The 18,258-nt window shown below is 41.5% G+C and overlaps 1 protein-coding gene across 8 annotated transcripts in view; it reads right to left on the reverse strand.

Moving 5' to 3' along the window:
• The window catches only part of LOC140196367 (protein EFR3 homolog A-like), a 170,347-nt gene that overhangs the window by 92,676 nt on the left and 59,413 nt on the right, over window positions 1-18,258 (reverse strand). For all 8 annotated transcript variants that reach the window (XR_011885695.1, XM_072255508.1, XM_072255500.1 and 5 more), the window contains 2 exons: window positions 18,089-18,239; window positions 4,923-5,044 (listed from right to left, as the gene is read on the reverse strand). Coding sequence is in view for 7 of the 8 variants with exons in the window: in XM_072255508.1 (XP_072111609.1) it covers window positions 4,923-5,044; window positions 18,089-18,239 (273 nt within the window). In the remaining variant the exon portion in view is untranslated. The remainder of the gene's footprint in view (window positions 1-4,922; window positions 5,045-18,088; window positions 18,240-18,258) is intronic.

Raw genomic sequence — 18,258 nt, forward strand, 5'->3', positions numbered from 1 at the left:
ACATCACATTGCAGAGCTGCATTCATAACCACTAAACCATAATGTTTTCTTCTGGTCAGTGTATCAGAAAGGCACTTCCCCATTTCATTGATGTAGAATCACCTATATTTTTAAATTACATTCATTTTACCCCTTTTAATTTCATGCAAATATTCAAATACATAAAGAAAATGACAGCATAAATAGTTGGTCAAATTCAGGATCAGAAATGCAGATTGCCATTACTTATCAAACATACTACAAATCTTTGTAAACAAGATTGCTTTCAGGCTAATTTAGTTTTCAATCGATGTGGCATTTGAAGTAAAGTTTGATAATTAAGCAGACTAGGATTGACAAATTAAGCAAATTCAGCAAAGGTTGACTAATTTAAGTACTTTTCATTAACCAACCATGACTTTATCAGCTGAATAAATGTGATTAAACGAAACTTGTGGCAGCAGAAAATTCTGCAATGCAATCTCGTAAAATTTTTCTTCTGCATTCTTCAGAGTTTCTAGAATGCAAGCTGTTAACAATTTCACCACCACACCAAGTTATATGAGAAATAAATGTTCAAATTTCCTAAGGAATGCCAGATAATGTAGAAGCCAAGGATTTGGTGCCCATGTCACCTAGCAAACTCTGGCGGGTTTGTACCATAGGCAATGAATATTTTAAGTATGTAACAGTACTCATCAAGGGGTTAAAAGTTAAAAATATGAGTGTAAACCACCAGCAAGCATTCCACCATTTAATAATAGAGGGCACATTATTGATTAAATAACCCCAAAATAAGCTCTCTCCAGATTTAGATGAAGGTTATAACAGTCAGGAACCAAAAAGTCCTCAAAGAACCTACAAAAAAGCACTAGAGAATAGGTCATTAGTAAGTATTGTTTGACATCTGGTTGCTTAAGGAGGAAAATGTCCAATATGGAAGCATTTTGCCAAGTCAGATTTGCCCTGCATCATGCATACATTTCTGAGCAAGTTTCCATCAAGAGGAAATCAAACATTGCAGATGCGTGGTAGTAGCTTGGGTAGATTTGCACAATGAATCTAAGTTAATTACTCAAATAATGGAAACAAAGATTTTTAACTAATAGTAACAAAATAATAAACATAAGGGAACCAAAGTAGACAATTAACCTCATCAGTATTTCGCCACTTAGGTAAATCAGAGCAGATTTGTAAAAACACCATCCCCTTCTCTCAATTCCTCCATTTCATCTGTTCTCAGGATGAGGCTTTCCATTCTAGATTGAAAGACATGTCCTCCTTTTTCAAAGAAAGTTGCTTCCCTTCCTCCACCACCAACGCTGCCCTCAACTGCATCTCTCCCATTTCATACATGCCTGCTCTTATGCCATCCCCTCGTCACCCTACCAGGGATAGGGTTCCTCTTGTCCTCACCTACCACCCCACCAGCCTCCGCGTGTAGCACATAATTCTCCGGAACTTCCTTTAGCTCCAATGGGATCCCACCACTAAGGACATCTTTCCATCACCAGGCCCCCCCCAAACCAACTTTCTGCTCCCTAGGCAACTCCCTTGCCCATTCGTCCCTCCTCACTGATCTCCCTCCTGGCACTTATCCTTGCAAGCGGAATACACCTCCTACACTGCCATTCAGGGCTCCAAACAGTCCTTCTAGGTGAGGCAACATGTCATCTTTGAGTCTGTTGAGGTCACATACTGTGTCTGGTGCTCCCAGTGTGACCTCCTGTATATTGGTGAGACTGACATAGATTGGCAGACAGCTTCGTCGAGCACCTGCGCTCTGTCCGTCAGAAGAATCGGGATCTCCCAGTGGCCACCCATTTCAATTCCACGTCCCATTCTGATTTGTCAATCCATGGCCTCCTCTGTCATGATGAGGCCACACACAGGTTGGAGGAACAACACATTATATTCTGTCTAGGTAGCCTCCAACCTGATGGCATGAACATCAATTTCTCCAGATTCTGGTAATGCACCAACCCCCTCCTTCACCATTCCCCATCCCCCTTTTCCCCCCTCTCACATTATCTCCTTGTCTGCCCACTGCCTCCCTCTGGTGCTCTTCCCCATTTTTCTTTCTTCCATGGCCTTCTGTTCTCTCCTGTTGGACTCCCCCTTCTCCAGCCCTGTATCTCTTTCACCAGTCAACTTTCCAGCTCTTTACTTCATCCCTCCCCCTTCTGGTTTCACCGATCACCTTGTGTTTCACTCTCCCCTCCCCCACCTTTCAAATCTACTCCTAATCTTTTTTTCTCTCCAGTCCCGCCAAAGGGTCTTGGCCTGAAATGTCGACTGCACTATTTTCCCCATAGATGTTGTCTGGCCTCCTGAGCTCCTCCAGCATATTTTGTGTGTGTTGCTTGGATTTCCAGCATCTGCAGATTTTCTCTTGTTTGAGACTTGTGCTTCAGCTTTATTTGCCTTTTTTCAGTAACCAAACAGAAGTCTCAATCTTAACTTCAATTGACTCAGTGCCACAGGGCCTACAGGGGAAAGAACCGGATCTCCATTAACTTAGGTAAACAAAATAAAATCTGCCTCATTTCACTTCACAAGACATCTAAATTTTCAGACCTGTATGCAATCAGTAATTTCTTAACTAAAAATGAGGTTGAAAATCTAGAGCATGTAATGGAAAAACCTAAAATATTCAAAAGCTGACAAAATGTTTGAAATAATTTGACGTCAGTGGTGGGTAAGTTAATGGAAAGTATTCTTAGAGATGGTATATATGATTATCTGAATAGACAGGGACTGATTATGAACAGTCAACATGGATTTGTGCGTGGAAGGTTATGTTTAACAAATCTTATTGAATTTTTTGAAGAGGGTACTAGGAAAATTGACAAGGGTAAAGTGGTGGATGTTGTCTATATGGACTCAGTAAGGCCTTCGACAAGGTTTCACACGGAAGGTTAGTTAGGAAGGTTCAATCGTTAGGTATTAATATTGAAGTAGTGAAATGCATTCAACAGTGGCTGGATGGGAGATGGAGATGCCAGAGAGTAGTGGTGGATAACTGCTTGTCAGGTTGGAGGCCAGTGACTCGTGGTGTGCCTTAGGAATCTGTACTGGGTCCAATGTTGTTTGTCATATACATTAATGATCTGGATGATGGGGTGGTAAATTGGATGAGTAAGTATGCAGATGATACGAAGATAGGTGGCGCTGTGGATAATGAAGTAGGTTTTCAAAGCTTGCAGAGAGATTTAGGCCAGTTAGAAGAGTGGGCTGAAAGATGGCAGATGGAGTTTAATGCTGATAAGTGTGAGGTGCTACATTTTGGTAGGAGTAACCAAATAGGACATACATGGTAAATGGTAGGGTATTGAGGAATGCAGTAGAACAGAGTGAACTAGGAATAATGGTGCCTGGTTCCCTGAAGGTGGAATCTCATATGGATAGGGTAGTGAAGAAAGCTTTTGGTATGCTGGCCTTTAAAAATCAGAGCATTGAGTATAGGAGTTGGGATGTAATGCTAAAATTATACAAGGCATTGGTACGGCCAAATTTGGAGTATTATGTGTACAGTTCTGGTCACCGAATTATAGGAAAGATGTCAACAAAATAGGGAGAGTACAGAGAAGATTTACTAGAATGTTACCTGGGTTCCAGCACCGAAGTTACAGAGAAAGGTTGAATAAGTTAGGTCTTTATTCTTTGGAGCGTAGAAGGTTGAGGGGGGACGATAGAGGTATTTAAAATTATGAGGGGGATAGATAGAGTTGATGTGGATAGGCTTTTTCCATTGAGAGTAGGGGAGATTCAAGCAAGAGGACATGAGTTGAGAGTTAAGGGGCAAAAATTTAGGGGTAACACGAGGGGGAACTTCTTTACTCAGAGAGTGGTAGCTGTGTGGGATGAGCTTCCAGCAGAAGTGGTAGAGGCAGGTTTGATTTTGTAATTAAAAAAAAAAAAAAAAATTGGATAGGTATATGGACAGGAAAGGAATGGAGGGTTATGGGCTGAGTGCAGGTAGGTGGGACTAGGTGAGAGTAAGCGTTCGGCACGGACTGGAAAGGCCGAGATGGCCTGTTTCCGTGCTGTAATTGTTATATGGTTATATGTTATATGGTTATAATCCAGAATTTAACGGAAAGGAAACAAGCATATGTAGATGGTCAGAATACAGCAAAATGTCTTAATGAAATTTGAATAGCAGACACAAAATAAAAACAAATTGCATTGTTCTGCTGGCACTGCTTCTATCCCCAGCCCCTACAGTGAGAAATTTAATAAATTACTTATCACCATAACTATAGGCTGCAATTACAGTCAACAAAGATATGTAGGGAAGAATCCCAAATCCTAGAATTCAGTTTGTAGCCAGTATTGTCTGTGACTCTCTAAAGGCCAAACCAAAGATTAAAAGTAGTTTTAATATACTTCTATACATCCAAAAGTTAAATAATTATGTACACATTCCGAAGAAAAACAGATGCTGAAAATCATTAGGTTCTAATGCAGAAGAAGATTGCTTTTGCAAGTCTCTGACTGTCAACTTGCAAATTAAACACAAAACCAGAGAACAGACTTTACATGTTAGAAGGTACTGAGCTGAACAAAAATAGAAACAGTGCTACTGAAACACAACTTGCGTCATCTGAATACTTTCCTGCAATAATTAGCACATTTTCCAGGGTTTAAATTAGCACCCTTATTCATCACAGAAATTTCATGTTTTAAGGGGTTTTATTTTTAAAAACTGGGATCTGCAGCTCTTGCTGTCAGTTGTGTGAAAGAGTTGTGTGAAAACCTGTCTGCATTAATCAGATCAAGATTTAATTGATGCAGAATGCCATCTGTAAAGTACGAGGAAAAATTCTTTTTGGAAATTTTACTGTACCCTCTGTAAAAAAAAAACAACATGCAATGCTGGATAATATCTGAACATGAATTAAAGGATTCTAAAACAATCAGGAATAGCCTTTTGTACTCACTTAGTCCTGGTATCCAGATCATCATGATAGGAATGGCACATTGCACTGAATCGAGACACGAAGAAATCATAGCGTCGATGGTATGAAGCAGTGTCTTCCTCGATGTTTGCAAACTTGACAAACTAGGGTAAATAGTATGCAAGATTAATACTAGGATAGACATAAACACAGATTGTTAAGATGCAATTCTCTGCCCTAGCATTTTAGGGCACAATTGATTATCTAAGTCTGGTGAGGGGAGTCGCCCACAGGACTTAGTCTGGTGAGGAGGGTGTGAGGACACCCAGCAGGACTAAAAAAAACAAGACCTGACGAAGGGCGGATGAGCTCCTTGTGAACCAACAGCCATCTTCCGTGGAAGAGATTAAAGCCTCACCACGTATCTACGAATCGTATGCTATGCACTTAGTTAGAAGAGACACGATGAACTTGGGTGCTGCACCATGTGCCTGGACCTGCCCAAGGTCTCCGCCTAAGGAAGGGTCGAGCTCGAAGAAGCAGCCGTGGCTGGAGGTCGACGCGGCCTTGGGCTCGAGTTCGAAGGGGGCGGCGGTGGGCAGCGCCAAGGCTGCCAGCAAGAACAAACTGGAGGAGAGGCTGTACTTGGTGCTGTCGCAAGATTGAAGAAGATGGAGGTGCATAGCCGCCAACCCCGCATTCGGAATGGCACCCACTGACTGACTGACTGATTATCTAAGTAATCTACATCATTTCAAAAGATTTGAAAAGGCTAGATGTTATATGGAAAGTTCAGAAAACATTATAAAAGAGAGACAGCACAAGGAACAGGAATCGTGAATGTCCTTTGTTGATAAAATGTATGATCCAAAGTAAAAAAACCTTAACTCTACTCAGCCATAAAATTGGGAACCATCAACTGCTCTTTCTAACCTGTGCCCCATTGCTCCAAAATAATCTAAAAGTTTGCTGATGAATTTAGATCTTCAGAAGGCCTTTTCACTATTTCTAAATGCCTCCACTGATCAGAACCATCCAGCCCTTTGGTGCACAACCATACTAAAGAATAAATATTGCAGTATACAATCAAAGAATGTTTTCAACAATGCACTGCAGCTGACTGGTATTTCTCCATGAAACTGGCAATAACCATAAACACAATCTGGCCCAGATATTAGTTCAATCACAAGCAAGAGGAAATTTGCAGATGCTGGAAATCTAAGCAACACACAAAATGCTGAAGGAACTCAGCAGGCCAGGCAGCATCTATGGAAAACAATAAACAGTCAATATTTTGGGCTGAGATCATTCATCAGGTATTATTTGCAGTTTCCAAACCTGGCATAATGCATATTTACAAAGAAGAGAACAAAGAAAAGAAAATCTGCAAATGCTGGAAATCCGAACAACACACACAAAATGCTGGAGAAACTCAGCAGGCCAGGCGGCATCCATGGAAAAAAGTTTTTCCATAGGTGTTGCCCGGCCTGCTGAGTTCCTCCAGCATTTTGTGTATAATACATATTAGAACTACATTCTAGCCTACATGTTAGATGTTTCATTCCTGAGCTGAACATGTATTTTCATTACCTGTGTAACTTGACTAACACAATGAGCCCCTGTGCTGAGGAACTGACAGCTGCTGTTGGAAAGTGGTCTCAGGTGAAAGGTAGGGGTCATGCTGGAGTGGCAAACAGGTTTCTGAGAGGCAAGGATGTCCCAGCTGCCACCCTCCACCCAGGACACATCTGTTTGCTCTCGACACCCCACACCTGCTCCCATCGCCCATGGATCAAAGTGCGTAGGAAGTTGCACAATGCTGGGACCACGGAGTTGGGCAGGCAGGAACAGAGCCAAGTGATGACTGGAGGGAGTCCCTCTCACCACACCATCGCCAACCCAAGCAGAGGCCTGACTCCTGAGGTTTCAGGCAAGTGCAGACCAGGTGGCGGGGTGGAAATGTCACCAGGGATGACCCAGCTTGGCTCTGCAGAAGCGCACCATCTGTTACAGGTACACAGGTACAGGTGAGTGCTAGAGGTCAGGGTCCAGAGTGTTGCAATCCCCACCCACTCCAGGATTCAAACCCATGGTTTCCCTGCTGTCTCCTCACTTCCTCACAGAGCAAGGCCATTGAATCGTAGCACGGAAACAGGCCCTCTAGCCTAACCTGTCCATGCTAGCTAAGGCGCCTATCTGGGCTAGTCCCATTTGACTGCATTTAGCCCGTATCCCCCTAAATGGTTTCTATCCATGTACCTGACCAAATGCATTTTAAATGCTGTAATTGTACCCCATCTCTCTGGCAGCTCCTACACATATTCACCACACCTTCAGATCTCTCCCCTCTCACCTTAAACCTGCACCCACGTACATTTAGATTCCCTGACCCAAGGACTGCAGCCATCAGAGAATACAGCACAGAAACACACCCTTTGGACCACCATGTCTGTGCTACCTGTGATGGCAAATTAAAGTCAACCCATCTGCCTTCATATGATCCCAATTTCTCCATCCTCAGCGGCTCACATGCCTGTGTTCATGCCTCTTAAGTACCGTATCCTGTCTGCTTTCACCACCACCCCGGAAGCACATTCCAGGCATCCAGCACTCAATGGAGCCCACATTTTATTTTAAAACATACATTGTAAAGCCACGTCCTTCAGCACCCAAAACCTTCATCCAGGAAAAATTGACTATGTTACCCATGCCCTAAGCCTCCATTGCTCCAGTGAACACAGTATGAGCGCTTTTACCCAGAGCAGAAATGGCTAATACTAGTGGGAGTAAGTTCACACTGATTGGAGAAATGGCTGATACGAGTGGGAGTAAGTTTACAGTGATTGGAGGAAAGCATTACAGGGATATCGAGGTAGGTTTATTTTAAAAACACAGAGTGGTAAGTGCACAGAATGCACTAGCAGGGAATGTGACACAGGCATCTACATTAGGGAGCTAGAAGAGGATTCTTCAATGGACGCATAAGTGAAAGAAAAATAGAGGGCTATGTGGGAAGGATGTGTTAGATAGATTGATCTTGTAGATTAAAAGGTTGCACACCTTGTGGGTTGAAGGGACTGTATGGTTCTACACTCTACTTTTACCATAATTGTGCAGAACATGTATATTATGAATAATGGTAAATATTTTTGATGATTATCAAACAAATCTCCAGCTAAAATGCACCCATTTTTTTCTTTCTAAATAGTAACATAAACTTTATAATTGTTGAAAAGTAACTCTGCAAAAACAAAGAGCTGTTTTATGAAGTTTTTGTGCATCACAGATACTCTGGAGATATCAGATAGCATTGAAGGAGAGAATTTAAAAGAAGCAAGTTGGGGCAGTTGGCATTTTTTGCACGCCACAGTTCCTGAGGAGAGATTGGATTGTGAATAATTATGCACTTGGCAAGGGTCAATATAACAAAGTTAGGTTTAGATGGAGCAGCTATTGTGTGAGTAAACTAGCATTAGAGTGGGGAATTGATGCTTTAGGACATCGAGGCTTAGGAATGGCAGAGGCCACAAGTAGATTTTTTTTTAAATCATTATTTATTCTTTCTTCCTTTCTTTTTGCACAATGAGGATGTCAGACATTATAGTGAAATGCTCCTCTTACATGATGTGGGAAGGCAGGGAGGCCTCCAGTGTCCCTGACAACTAGCTCTGCAAGAAGTGCATCCAGCTGCAGCTTCTATTAGACCATGTTAAGGAGCTGGAAGTGGAACTAGATGAATTCCAGATCATTCAAGAGGCTGAGGGGTTGATAGAGAAGACATATAGGGAGGTAGTTACACCCAAGGTACAGGTCACAGGAAACCAGGTGACCATCAGGAAGGGATAAGAGTTGATAGGCAACCAGTGCAGAGTACCTCTGTGGCCGTACCTCTCTGAAACAGCTTTAGATACATTTGGGAAGGGACAGCAATAACCTAGCAGAGGAAAATCACAGCAGTCAGGTCTCTGGCACAGAGTTGGGCTCTGTGTTTCAGAAAGGAAGGAGGATAATGAGGCAAACTGTGGTGATAGATTATTTGTTTGTTAGGGTAACAGAAGGCGATTTTGTGGAAGAGAATGAGATCCCCAGATGGTATGTTGCCTCCTGGGTGCAGGGTCAGGGACATCTCGAATCAAGTCCACAGCATTCTTTGGTGGGAGGGTGAGCAGCCGGAAGAAATGAGGTCCTGCAAAGTGAGTTCAGGGAGTTACATGTAATGATATAGGACAGACCTCCAGGGTAGTGATTTCAGGATTGCTACCTGTGCCACGTGCCAGTTAGGACAGAACTAGGAAGATCATACAGTTGAACACAAGGCTAAGTAGATGGTGCAAGAAGGGAGCTTCAGATTTTCGGATCACTGGACACTCTTCCAGGAAAGGTGGGATGTGTACAGAAAGGATGGTTTCTATCTGAACTGGAGGCAGACCAAGATCTCTGCAGGAACATTTGGTAGTGTTGCACGGGAGTTGGGGGGGGCGGTGTTTAACCCAAAGTTGTGTGGAGATGTGAACTAGAGTGCCAGAACAGATAATAGAGGAGCTGTGGAGAAAGATGCTATTAAGCCTACATACAAACTCAGGAATCAAAAGGCCAAGCACGGTGGGACCAATTTTCTGAGCTACATATATTTCAGGGCAAACAGTATTGTAGGAAAGAAGGACAGCTTAGTGCATGGATCAGCAAGTGGAATTATGACATTGTAGGCATTAGTGAGAATTAGTTGTAGGAGGGGGCAGGACTGCCAGCTCAATCTTCCAGAGTTCTGTTGTTTTTGACATGATAGAGTGTGAGGGATTAAAGGGGGAAGGGTGGCAACACTAGTCAGGGAAAAAGTCACAGTGGTGCTCAGCCCATACAGACTGGAAAGCTCGTCTTGTGAGGCTTTATGGGCAGTACTGAGGAATAAGATTGGTTAATGGCATATTATAGACAATGCGACAGTCCACGAGATTTAGAGGAACAAATCTGTTGAAAGATCGCAGACTGTTGCAAGAAACATAGGCTGTAATAGTGGGTGATTTTAACTTGCCACATATTGATTGGGACTCCCATACTGTAAAACAGCTGGATAGAAAACAGTTTTGCAAATGTGTTCACGAAAATTTCCTTAATCAGTACATAGTAGTCCCAACTAGAGAGAGTGTGATGTTCCATAAGTGAATGGAAAAGGACAGGTGACAGAAATTTGTGTTGGGGAATCACTTTGCATCTAATGATCGTAAGGCCATCAGTTTCAAGGTAATTATGGAAAAGAATAGGGTACAGAGAGGATTCACTAGAATGATTCTGGGAATGAGAGGGTTAACATATGAGGAACGTTTGTCCGCTCTTGGACTGTATTCCTTGGAGGTTAGAAGAATGAGGGGAGACCTCATAGAAACATTTCGAATGTTAAAAGGCATGAACAGAGTGGATGTGGCAAAGTTGTTTCCCATGATGGGGGAGTCTAGTACGAGAGGGCATGACTTCAGGATTGAAAGGCACCCTTTCAGAACAGAAATGTGAAGAAATTTTTTTAGTCAGAGGGTGGTGAATCTATGGAATTTGTTGCCACGGGCAGCAGTGGAGGCCAAGTCATTGGGTGTATTTAAGGCAGAGATTGATAGGTATCTGAGTAGCCAGGGCAACAAAGGTTATGGTGAGAAGGCGGGGCAGTGGGACTAAATAGGATAAAATGGATCAGCTCATGATAAAATGGCGGAGCAGACTCGATGGGCCGAATGGCTCCTTTGTCTTATGGTCTAATAGGTCAGATCCTCGGGTTAAAATTCTAACTTGGAGAAAGGCCACTTTTGATGGCATCAGGAAGGATTTGACAAGTGTGGATTGGGACAGATTGTCTTTTGGCAAAGGTGTACTTGGTAAGTGGGAGCGAAATTTTGAGAGTACAGAGTTTGTATGTTCCCGTCAGAATAAAAGGCAAGGATAACAAGTTTAGAGAACCTTGGTTTTCGAGATATATTGAGGCTCTGGTTTAAAAAAAAGGCGCACAGCAGGTATAAGCAGGCTGGAACAAATGAGGTACTTGAGGACTATTAAAAATGCAAGAGACCACTTAAGGAAATCAGGAGAACTAAAAGAAGACATGAGGTTGCTCTAGCAGACAAGGTGAAGGAAAATCCCAAGGGCTTCTACAGATATATTAAGGACAAAAGTAGAGCGAAGGACAAAACTGGTCCTCTGGAAGATCTGAGTGGTAATGTATGCAGGAAGCCAAAAGAGATGGGGGGGGGGGGGATCTTAAATGGATTTTTTGCATCTGTATTAACTCGGGAGATGGACAGACCATGCTGCATTGCCTCACATCATTGGGGTCATCCACCCTATACAGATTATGGAGGAGGAGGTGTTATTTTTCTTGAGGCAAATTAAGATGGATAAATTCCCAGGGATTGACAAGGTGTTCCCTTGGACTCTGTGGGAGGTAAGTGCAGAAATTGAAGGGGCCCTTACAGAGATATTTAAAACATCCCTAAACACAGGTGAGGTGCTGGAGTATTGGAGGATAGCTAATGCCGTCCCATTGTTTAAGAAAGGTTCTAAAATTGAGCCAGGAAACTATAGGTCAGTGAGCCTGAATTAGTGTTATTGGAAGATATTCTAAGGGATTGGATATACAAGTATTTGGATAGACAGAGACCAATTAGGGACAGTCAGAATGACTTCGCACGTGGTAAGTCATGTCTAACCAATGTTATAGAATTTTTTGAAGTAATTACCAGAAAAATTGATGAAGGCAAGGCAGTGGATGTTGGCTGCATGGACTTTGACAAAGCCCCACATGGGAGTTTGGTCAAGAAGGTTCAGTCATTGGCATTCCAGATGAGGTAGTAAACTGGATGAGACATTGGCTTAGCGGGAGAGTGGTAATGGGGGTGTAGTAGACAGCGAGGAAGACTATCAAAATTTGTAGCAGGATCTCAACCAGCTGGAAAAATGGACTGAGAAATGGCAGAAGGGATTTAATGCAGACAAGTGTGAGGAGTTGTACTTTGGAAGGATCAGCCAGGGTCCACACGGTAAGCAGTAGAACAAAGGGATCTGGGAATACAGATCTATCATTTCTTGAAGGTGATGTCACAGATACAAAGAAGGATAAAGAAAGCTTTTGGCACATTGGCCATCATAAATCAATGTATTGAGTACAGGAGATGGGATGTTATACTGAAATTGTATAAGACATTAGTAAGGCCTAATTTGGAGTATTATGTACAGTTTTTGTCACCTACCTACAAGAAAGATATAAACAAGATTGAAAATGTGCAGAGAAAATTTATAAGAATGTTGCTGGGACTTTCGAGGACCTGAGCGATAAAGAAAGATTGAATAGCTTAGCACTTTATTCCCTAAAATGTAGAAGATTGAGGGGAGATTTGATAGAGGTATACAAAATTATGAGGGGTATAGACAGGGTAAATGCAGACAGGCTTTTTCCACTGAGATTAGATGAGACTGCAACTAAAGGTCATGGGTCATGGGTGAAAGGTAAAGTGTTTAAGGGGAACATGAGGGGGAACTTCTTAACTCAGAGGGTGGCGAGAGTATGGAATGAACGGCCAGTGCAAGTGGTGGATGTGGGTTCAGTTTCAACATTAAAGAAATATGGATAGATACATGGATGGGAGGGGTATATAGGGCTATAGACTATGTGCAGGTCAAAGGGACCAGGCAGATTAATGACTCAGCACTGACTAGGTGGGCCGAAGGACTTGTTTCTGTGTTGTAGAACACAGAATGGCTCTATTAACATTTTATTTGAAGGGATACAATTTGTTCCGAATTCTTCACTGGTTGTTGCAATCAACTTTAGAATGACATCTCAATCTGCACAAAAACTGGGCCACATCAGTGGAGAGCTAATAATCAACATTTTCTGACTATCCAATATCTCTTTTATGTTGATGACTGAAATTAAATAACTGCTACCAGAGCCTGAGACTTGGAGCAGGCTTGTTATTCACATGTAGGTAGAAATAATTGGCTTAGATCCTTGCAACTTCACTGACAGACTTGAAGCTTGTCTAATAGAGGAAACAAAATCAAAACATGAGGAAAAAAAAATCAAGACACAAGGAAATCTGTAGATGCTGGAAATTCAGGATCCCTGTACATACTGAACTATGAGAATTTAGTTTGCTCACTATGTTCATTTACTCCAACATAAAATTCCTGCTCAATTATCCCAAAATAGAGCACTGACTTGAAAAATAGATGGGTCAATAAAACAAAGTTACATTTTGAACAAAGAGTCAGTGGCACAATTCAATAAAATGATTCAAACAATTAGCAGGAGCATTGCAAATCAAGAGCTGCTTAAGTAGTACACCAGCTACATAAAGCATCACCATGTAAGTCCGTTTATTTTATAAACCTCACGATACCTTTCAAGTATACTAAATATTTCATATTAAATATTTTTTATTAATGAACTAGAACAGTTATTAGATTTGTTTTCTCAAATACAGTATTAAGATTTTGAGAGAGATTTCACCAATGAATCAGTGACAAATACATATTGCTAACATATAAGGATTGTTCTGAAAAGTGGACAAGGCTTTCCATATATTTACATCAATTATCAGTAGAGTTGAGAGGTTCAGACTTTTGGTTGAAACTCCATCATGATAGACATAATGGCAGAGTTTGAAAATATTCCAAGAAATTCAAAGTACCATCCTATTTCCAAAGCTTCTACCATTGCTGTCAAACACTAATATGGCAGAAAAAGCTTAAAAAAATAGGAAGGGTGTCTTCCCCTTTGGACAGTCAGTATTCCCGGCAATTTTAGAACATTTCTAAAGCATGCACAATACATTAGTAACAACATGAAAATCACTAACTTAGGTTAATGGAGTGTTAGTGCAAAGTCAACATTGCTCTTCTGGGCAAAGGAAATCAAGGTATTATACATTCACTTTGTTGGGGACAGGCAGGAAATCCAGGTGTTTCACAGCATGGTGGAGTAAGCAGAGTCCTGACCTTAATGCTATTTGTATGCAGTTTGCATATTCAGTTGTTCAGCATGAAAACAGGCAATTCAGCCCACCAAGTCAGAACTGCATATAAAACACCCATTTATAGCAACCTAGTGGCCAACTTAAGTACCAACACATACACTTTTGAGGTACCAGGAGGAAATCCATACAGTCACAGGAAAGTGTACAAACTCTACAGAGGTTGCACGAAGTTCAGGATTGAAAATAGGTCACCGGCGCTGATCTGGTAGCTCTGCATCCTGCTTGAAATTGCATGGGCTTCCCCCTACCCCCCCCACACTCTGATTTCACACTGCATTCTAATGTAGTTACAGTTTAAAGGTGACCTGGCTGCTGAAACAACACCATAGTACAGCAGTTTGTAGAAGATTTAAGACAGAATTGACAGGCAAACGAGAGAGAATGTGTTACAAGAAAAAAAAATGTGAATTAATATAGTCACAATGTGCCACAAAATTTCTATGATATAATGAAATATACCAGTACCCCAAATTTAATTACAAGCTGATGTAACAATGTTAAATCTTCAATACTGTTAACAATGAAGAAGCTCTCAACCTAAAGAATGACTTTTATTTTAACAAAACTAAAGCAGCTTGACCTACATTGCTAGAGGAACAGTCTGCTGGGCGAATCCACCTGTGGGAGGAAAGAAATTGTCCATTTAGGTCAAACATCTGCAAGAGGATTGAGAGTGGAGAGGTGAGATGGCCAGCATAAGGAGAAAAGGAGAGTGAGAAAGGAGTCCAAGGCAATTGGTGGACTGGGGAAAGGTGCAGGATGACAGGCAGGTCATGCAAGATAGGGAGGTGAGCACAGTGAAGCTGGGAGATAGCAGCCAGTGAATGATAGATGGAGGCAGGCAATGGGAGAATAGCAAGAACGCAAGAGATCAGCGCTGGATTCTGATACGTAAAGGAGGTGAGAATTTGGTGGGGGGGGTGGACAATGTGGACACAGGGTGAAATGGCAGTTGGAACTAGAACCAGAAGGGGTGGGGGGAGGTGGGAAAGAGTAGGGGAGCTCTCATCTGCATCAGTGAGACCATGTACAGACTAGGCTCAACCTGTAATGGCCATCCAAAACTCCAAGCTGCATGCCATTTCAATCCCCTATACCCCGCCCCCCCATCTTCCGATATACCTCTGTCATCCACTTCCCTCTGGTTCCATTCACCCCCAGATTCCCCTACCCACCCCATCTGGTTCTGATTCCGACTGCCATTCGCCTCACCCTAATTGTTCCCATTGTTACGCTGGTAGCCTCCTTTCAGCAGCCATCTCCTTGCACCTCACTTCATCTGTATTTTTTTCATTCTCTGCCTGCTTCCCTTTGTCAATGTCTCCCAATTCCACCCTGCTCACCTCCACTGCTTGTCACAACCTGCCTGTCATCTTCAGTCCACTAATCTCTTTGGACTCCGTTCTCACTACTCACTTTATCCTCACACTGGCCATCTCACCTTTCCGTTTTCACTCCTGATGCAGAATTTAGACCTGAAACATTGACAATTATTTCCCTCCTACAGACGCTGCTTGTTTTACTGAGTTCTTCCAGCAGATAATTCATTGCTGTAGATTCAAGCGTCTTGTACCTTCACTAAAGAGGAGATAAAGACGGTCCTAAAAGTATATTAAGGTGAATAATTACCCAAAACCAGCCCGAATGTACCCAAGGAAATTGTGGGAAGCCAGGGAAATAAATTGCAAGGGCCATCTTAAAGATTAAAACACATGGGATACAAGGTGAGCAAGTCAACTGTGCACAAAATTGGCTTTGTGTAGAAATGAGAGAATTGTTTTTTCTCCCCTAGATTTGAGGCCTATGCCAGTGGTGTGCGATAGTAATCAGTGCTGGATGCCCTATTGTCAACAATCTTCATTAACAAATCTAACATGATGTAAGGAGCATGGTTAGTAAGTTTGCAGATGTCACCATACTCAGGTGCATTGTGGAGAGTCAAGATGGTTATCAAAAAATACAACTCAATGTAAATCAACTCAGAAAATAAGCCAAGGAATGGCAGTTGCAATCTTGAACAAGTGCAGTGTTGTATTTTGGGAAGTTAGTTGAAGGCAGGGCTTGCGCAGTAAATGGCAAGGTCCTGGAGAGTGTTGTAGACTACAGATGCTTAGGGATACAAGTTCATTGTCCCTTGAAAGTTATGACACACAGACAAGGTGGTGAAAGGGTTTGGCATCCTTGCCTTCATGCATCAGGGCACTGAGTAAAAGAGCTGTACAAGAAGTTGATGAGACTATACTTGGATATTGTGTATTATTCTGGTTGCCCAGCTATAGAAGGAAGGACATTAAATCAAAAAAAAGGTGCAGAAAAGATTCAGAAGGATTTTTCTGGATCAGATGGCTTGAATTAAAAGGGTAGATTGTGGCTATTCCACCAGAGTATAGGAAGTTGAAGGGTGGCCTTATGAAAGCATGATGTGCCTAGATAAGGAGAATTATCACCATCTTATTCTCCAGGGCACAGAAGTATAAAACCATAGGGCACTGGTTTAATGTGACAGCGGAAAGGTTTTCACAGAGTGGAAGGTATATGGAAATAATTGCCAGTGGTAAAGATGATTACAATGTTTTAAAAGACATTTAGACAGCTACATGCATAGGAAAGGGTTAGAGAGATATGTTGTTGCATTGAAGTGTTGGGCCAAAGTCCCTACGCTGTTTAACTATAATAATATTTGCTACAAATACTTAAATGAATGCCCTAGAGTGTGAGAATATATATGGAATCCATTTCTATGGTATAATCACAGCACTCCCATATTACTCTGACTAGAAGATCTGTTTAGTAAGTGAATACTCAATTTACTTTTCTCTTTTACCATATGTTTTAGCGAGATCATTTAAAAATTGGTTCTTATCACCTTAAGGTATCAGAAGTTACTAATCTACCCAAAAAACCTCTGTACCAAAAAAAACATCACTTTAAAAACGTCTTTTACTGATGTTCAAAAGATAAAAAAAGTGAACTTTCATAAGAACAAAGAGACAAAAATTAAAGGAAATGCAAGCAAAAGAGTAAAGATGAGCTTTGGTATAGAGGAAGGAAAGATTAAGAGGTGTGTGCTCCAACTAGCAGAATGATATCTCCTTGGAAACTACACTGGAGCATTGGGTTTTCGCTATATTTATAACCGCCTTTGATCAAAACATAGGGAACCTTATAATTAAATCTGCTGATAATGTTATGTTAGACACACAGCAAGTTGTGTAGATGGAAATTAAGTTGCAATGGGATACTGGATTAAATGACTGGGTACAACACTCGCTGATGAAGCTGTATGGGGATAAATGAAAGATTATCTACTCTTAGATGGATAGATCAGTCTATTTTCTAAATGGTCAGAAGTTAGGAACAATGGTCAATATGATTTGTAAAAGTTAATTCACGTTCACAAAAGGAAGTTAGAAACTACAAAACCTCCTTATTTTTAAGCTCCCAATGAAAACCAAAATGTCATTTGCCTTCTTAACTACACTGACATGCCTGCTAGCTGTTTGCAATTCATGCACTATAACACCTTGATGGTTCTATACTTTACTCAGTCCCTTCCCTTATATACAATTTGCTTTTTGAACACCTTCTAAAGTACACAAGCTCACATTTCCCCACATTAAATTCCATTTGCCATTCTCCTTCTCATTCTCAGAGATATCTGTATCCTGTCACAGAAATGCATTGCCCGTTCTCACAATGTGTCCTTCCACTCATTTGAGTATCATTGGCAAAATTATTTATATTTTCCTCCAGACTACTGATACAAATAACGAACAATTGTGGGATAAAAACTGATCCCTGTGGTACTCTGCTAGTTACCACCCTCCAGTCTGAAAGGAACATATTTATTCCAATTCTGAGACCGTTTTCAATCCATTCTAATACATGTCTGATATTGTGAATACCTGCAATTAAATATATACCAGGAACTGAATATTGGATGATTAGCTGTGATCATTTTGAACGGTTGAGCAGGCTCAAGTGGGATTATTTCTTGGTTTTTATATTGCATATGCTCCACAAATACACGTTACACAAACACTAAGAAATCTGCACACATTTTAAAATTGTGACTTCTGCTTCATCCTGAATAGCAGTGCAGTAGATATATCAGAACCAAGAAAGATTCAAGCTAAAATGCATGGGAACTATCCCATTTAAATTAAGAAGCTTGGCCATCTTACTTACCGAATTGGAGCCAAGAATTTGTAGCTCAGGCTCTCCTGACTCCAGTAGCTTGGCTACCATTTGAAGAAAGCTTTCAACAAACAGATTAATGCTTTGGGAATGACAAGCCATCAACAACTGGTCCAATGCCTCCATCGCAATGAAAACATACCTGGCACAAAAAAGGAATG

Source organism: Mobula birostris, chromosome 1 (assembly GCF_030028105.1).
Source record: "Mobula birostris isolate sMobBir1 chromosome 1, sMobBir1.hap1, whole genome shotgun sequence".
Taxonomy (NCBI): domain Eukaryota; kingdom Metazoa; phylum Chordata; class Chondrichthyes; order Myliobatiformes; family Myliobatidae; genus Mobula; species Mobula birostris.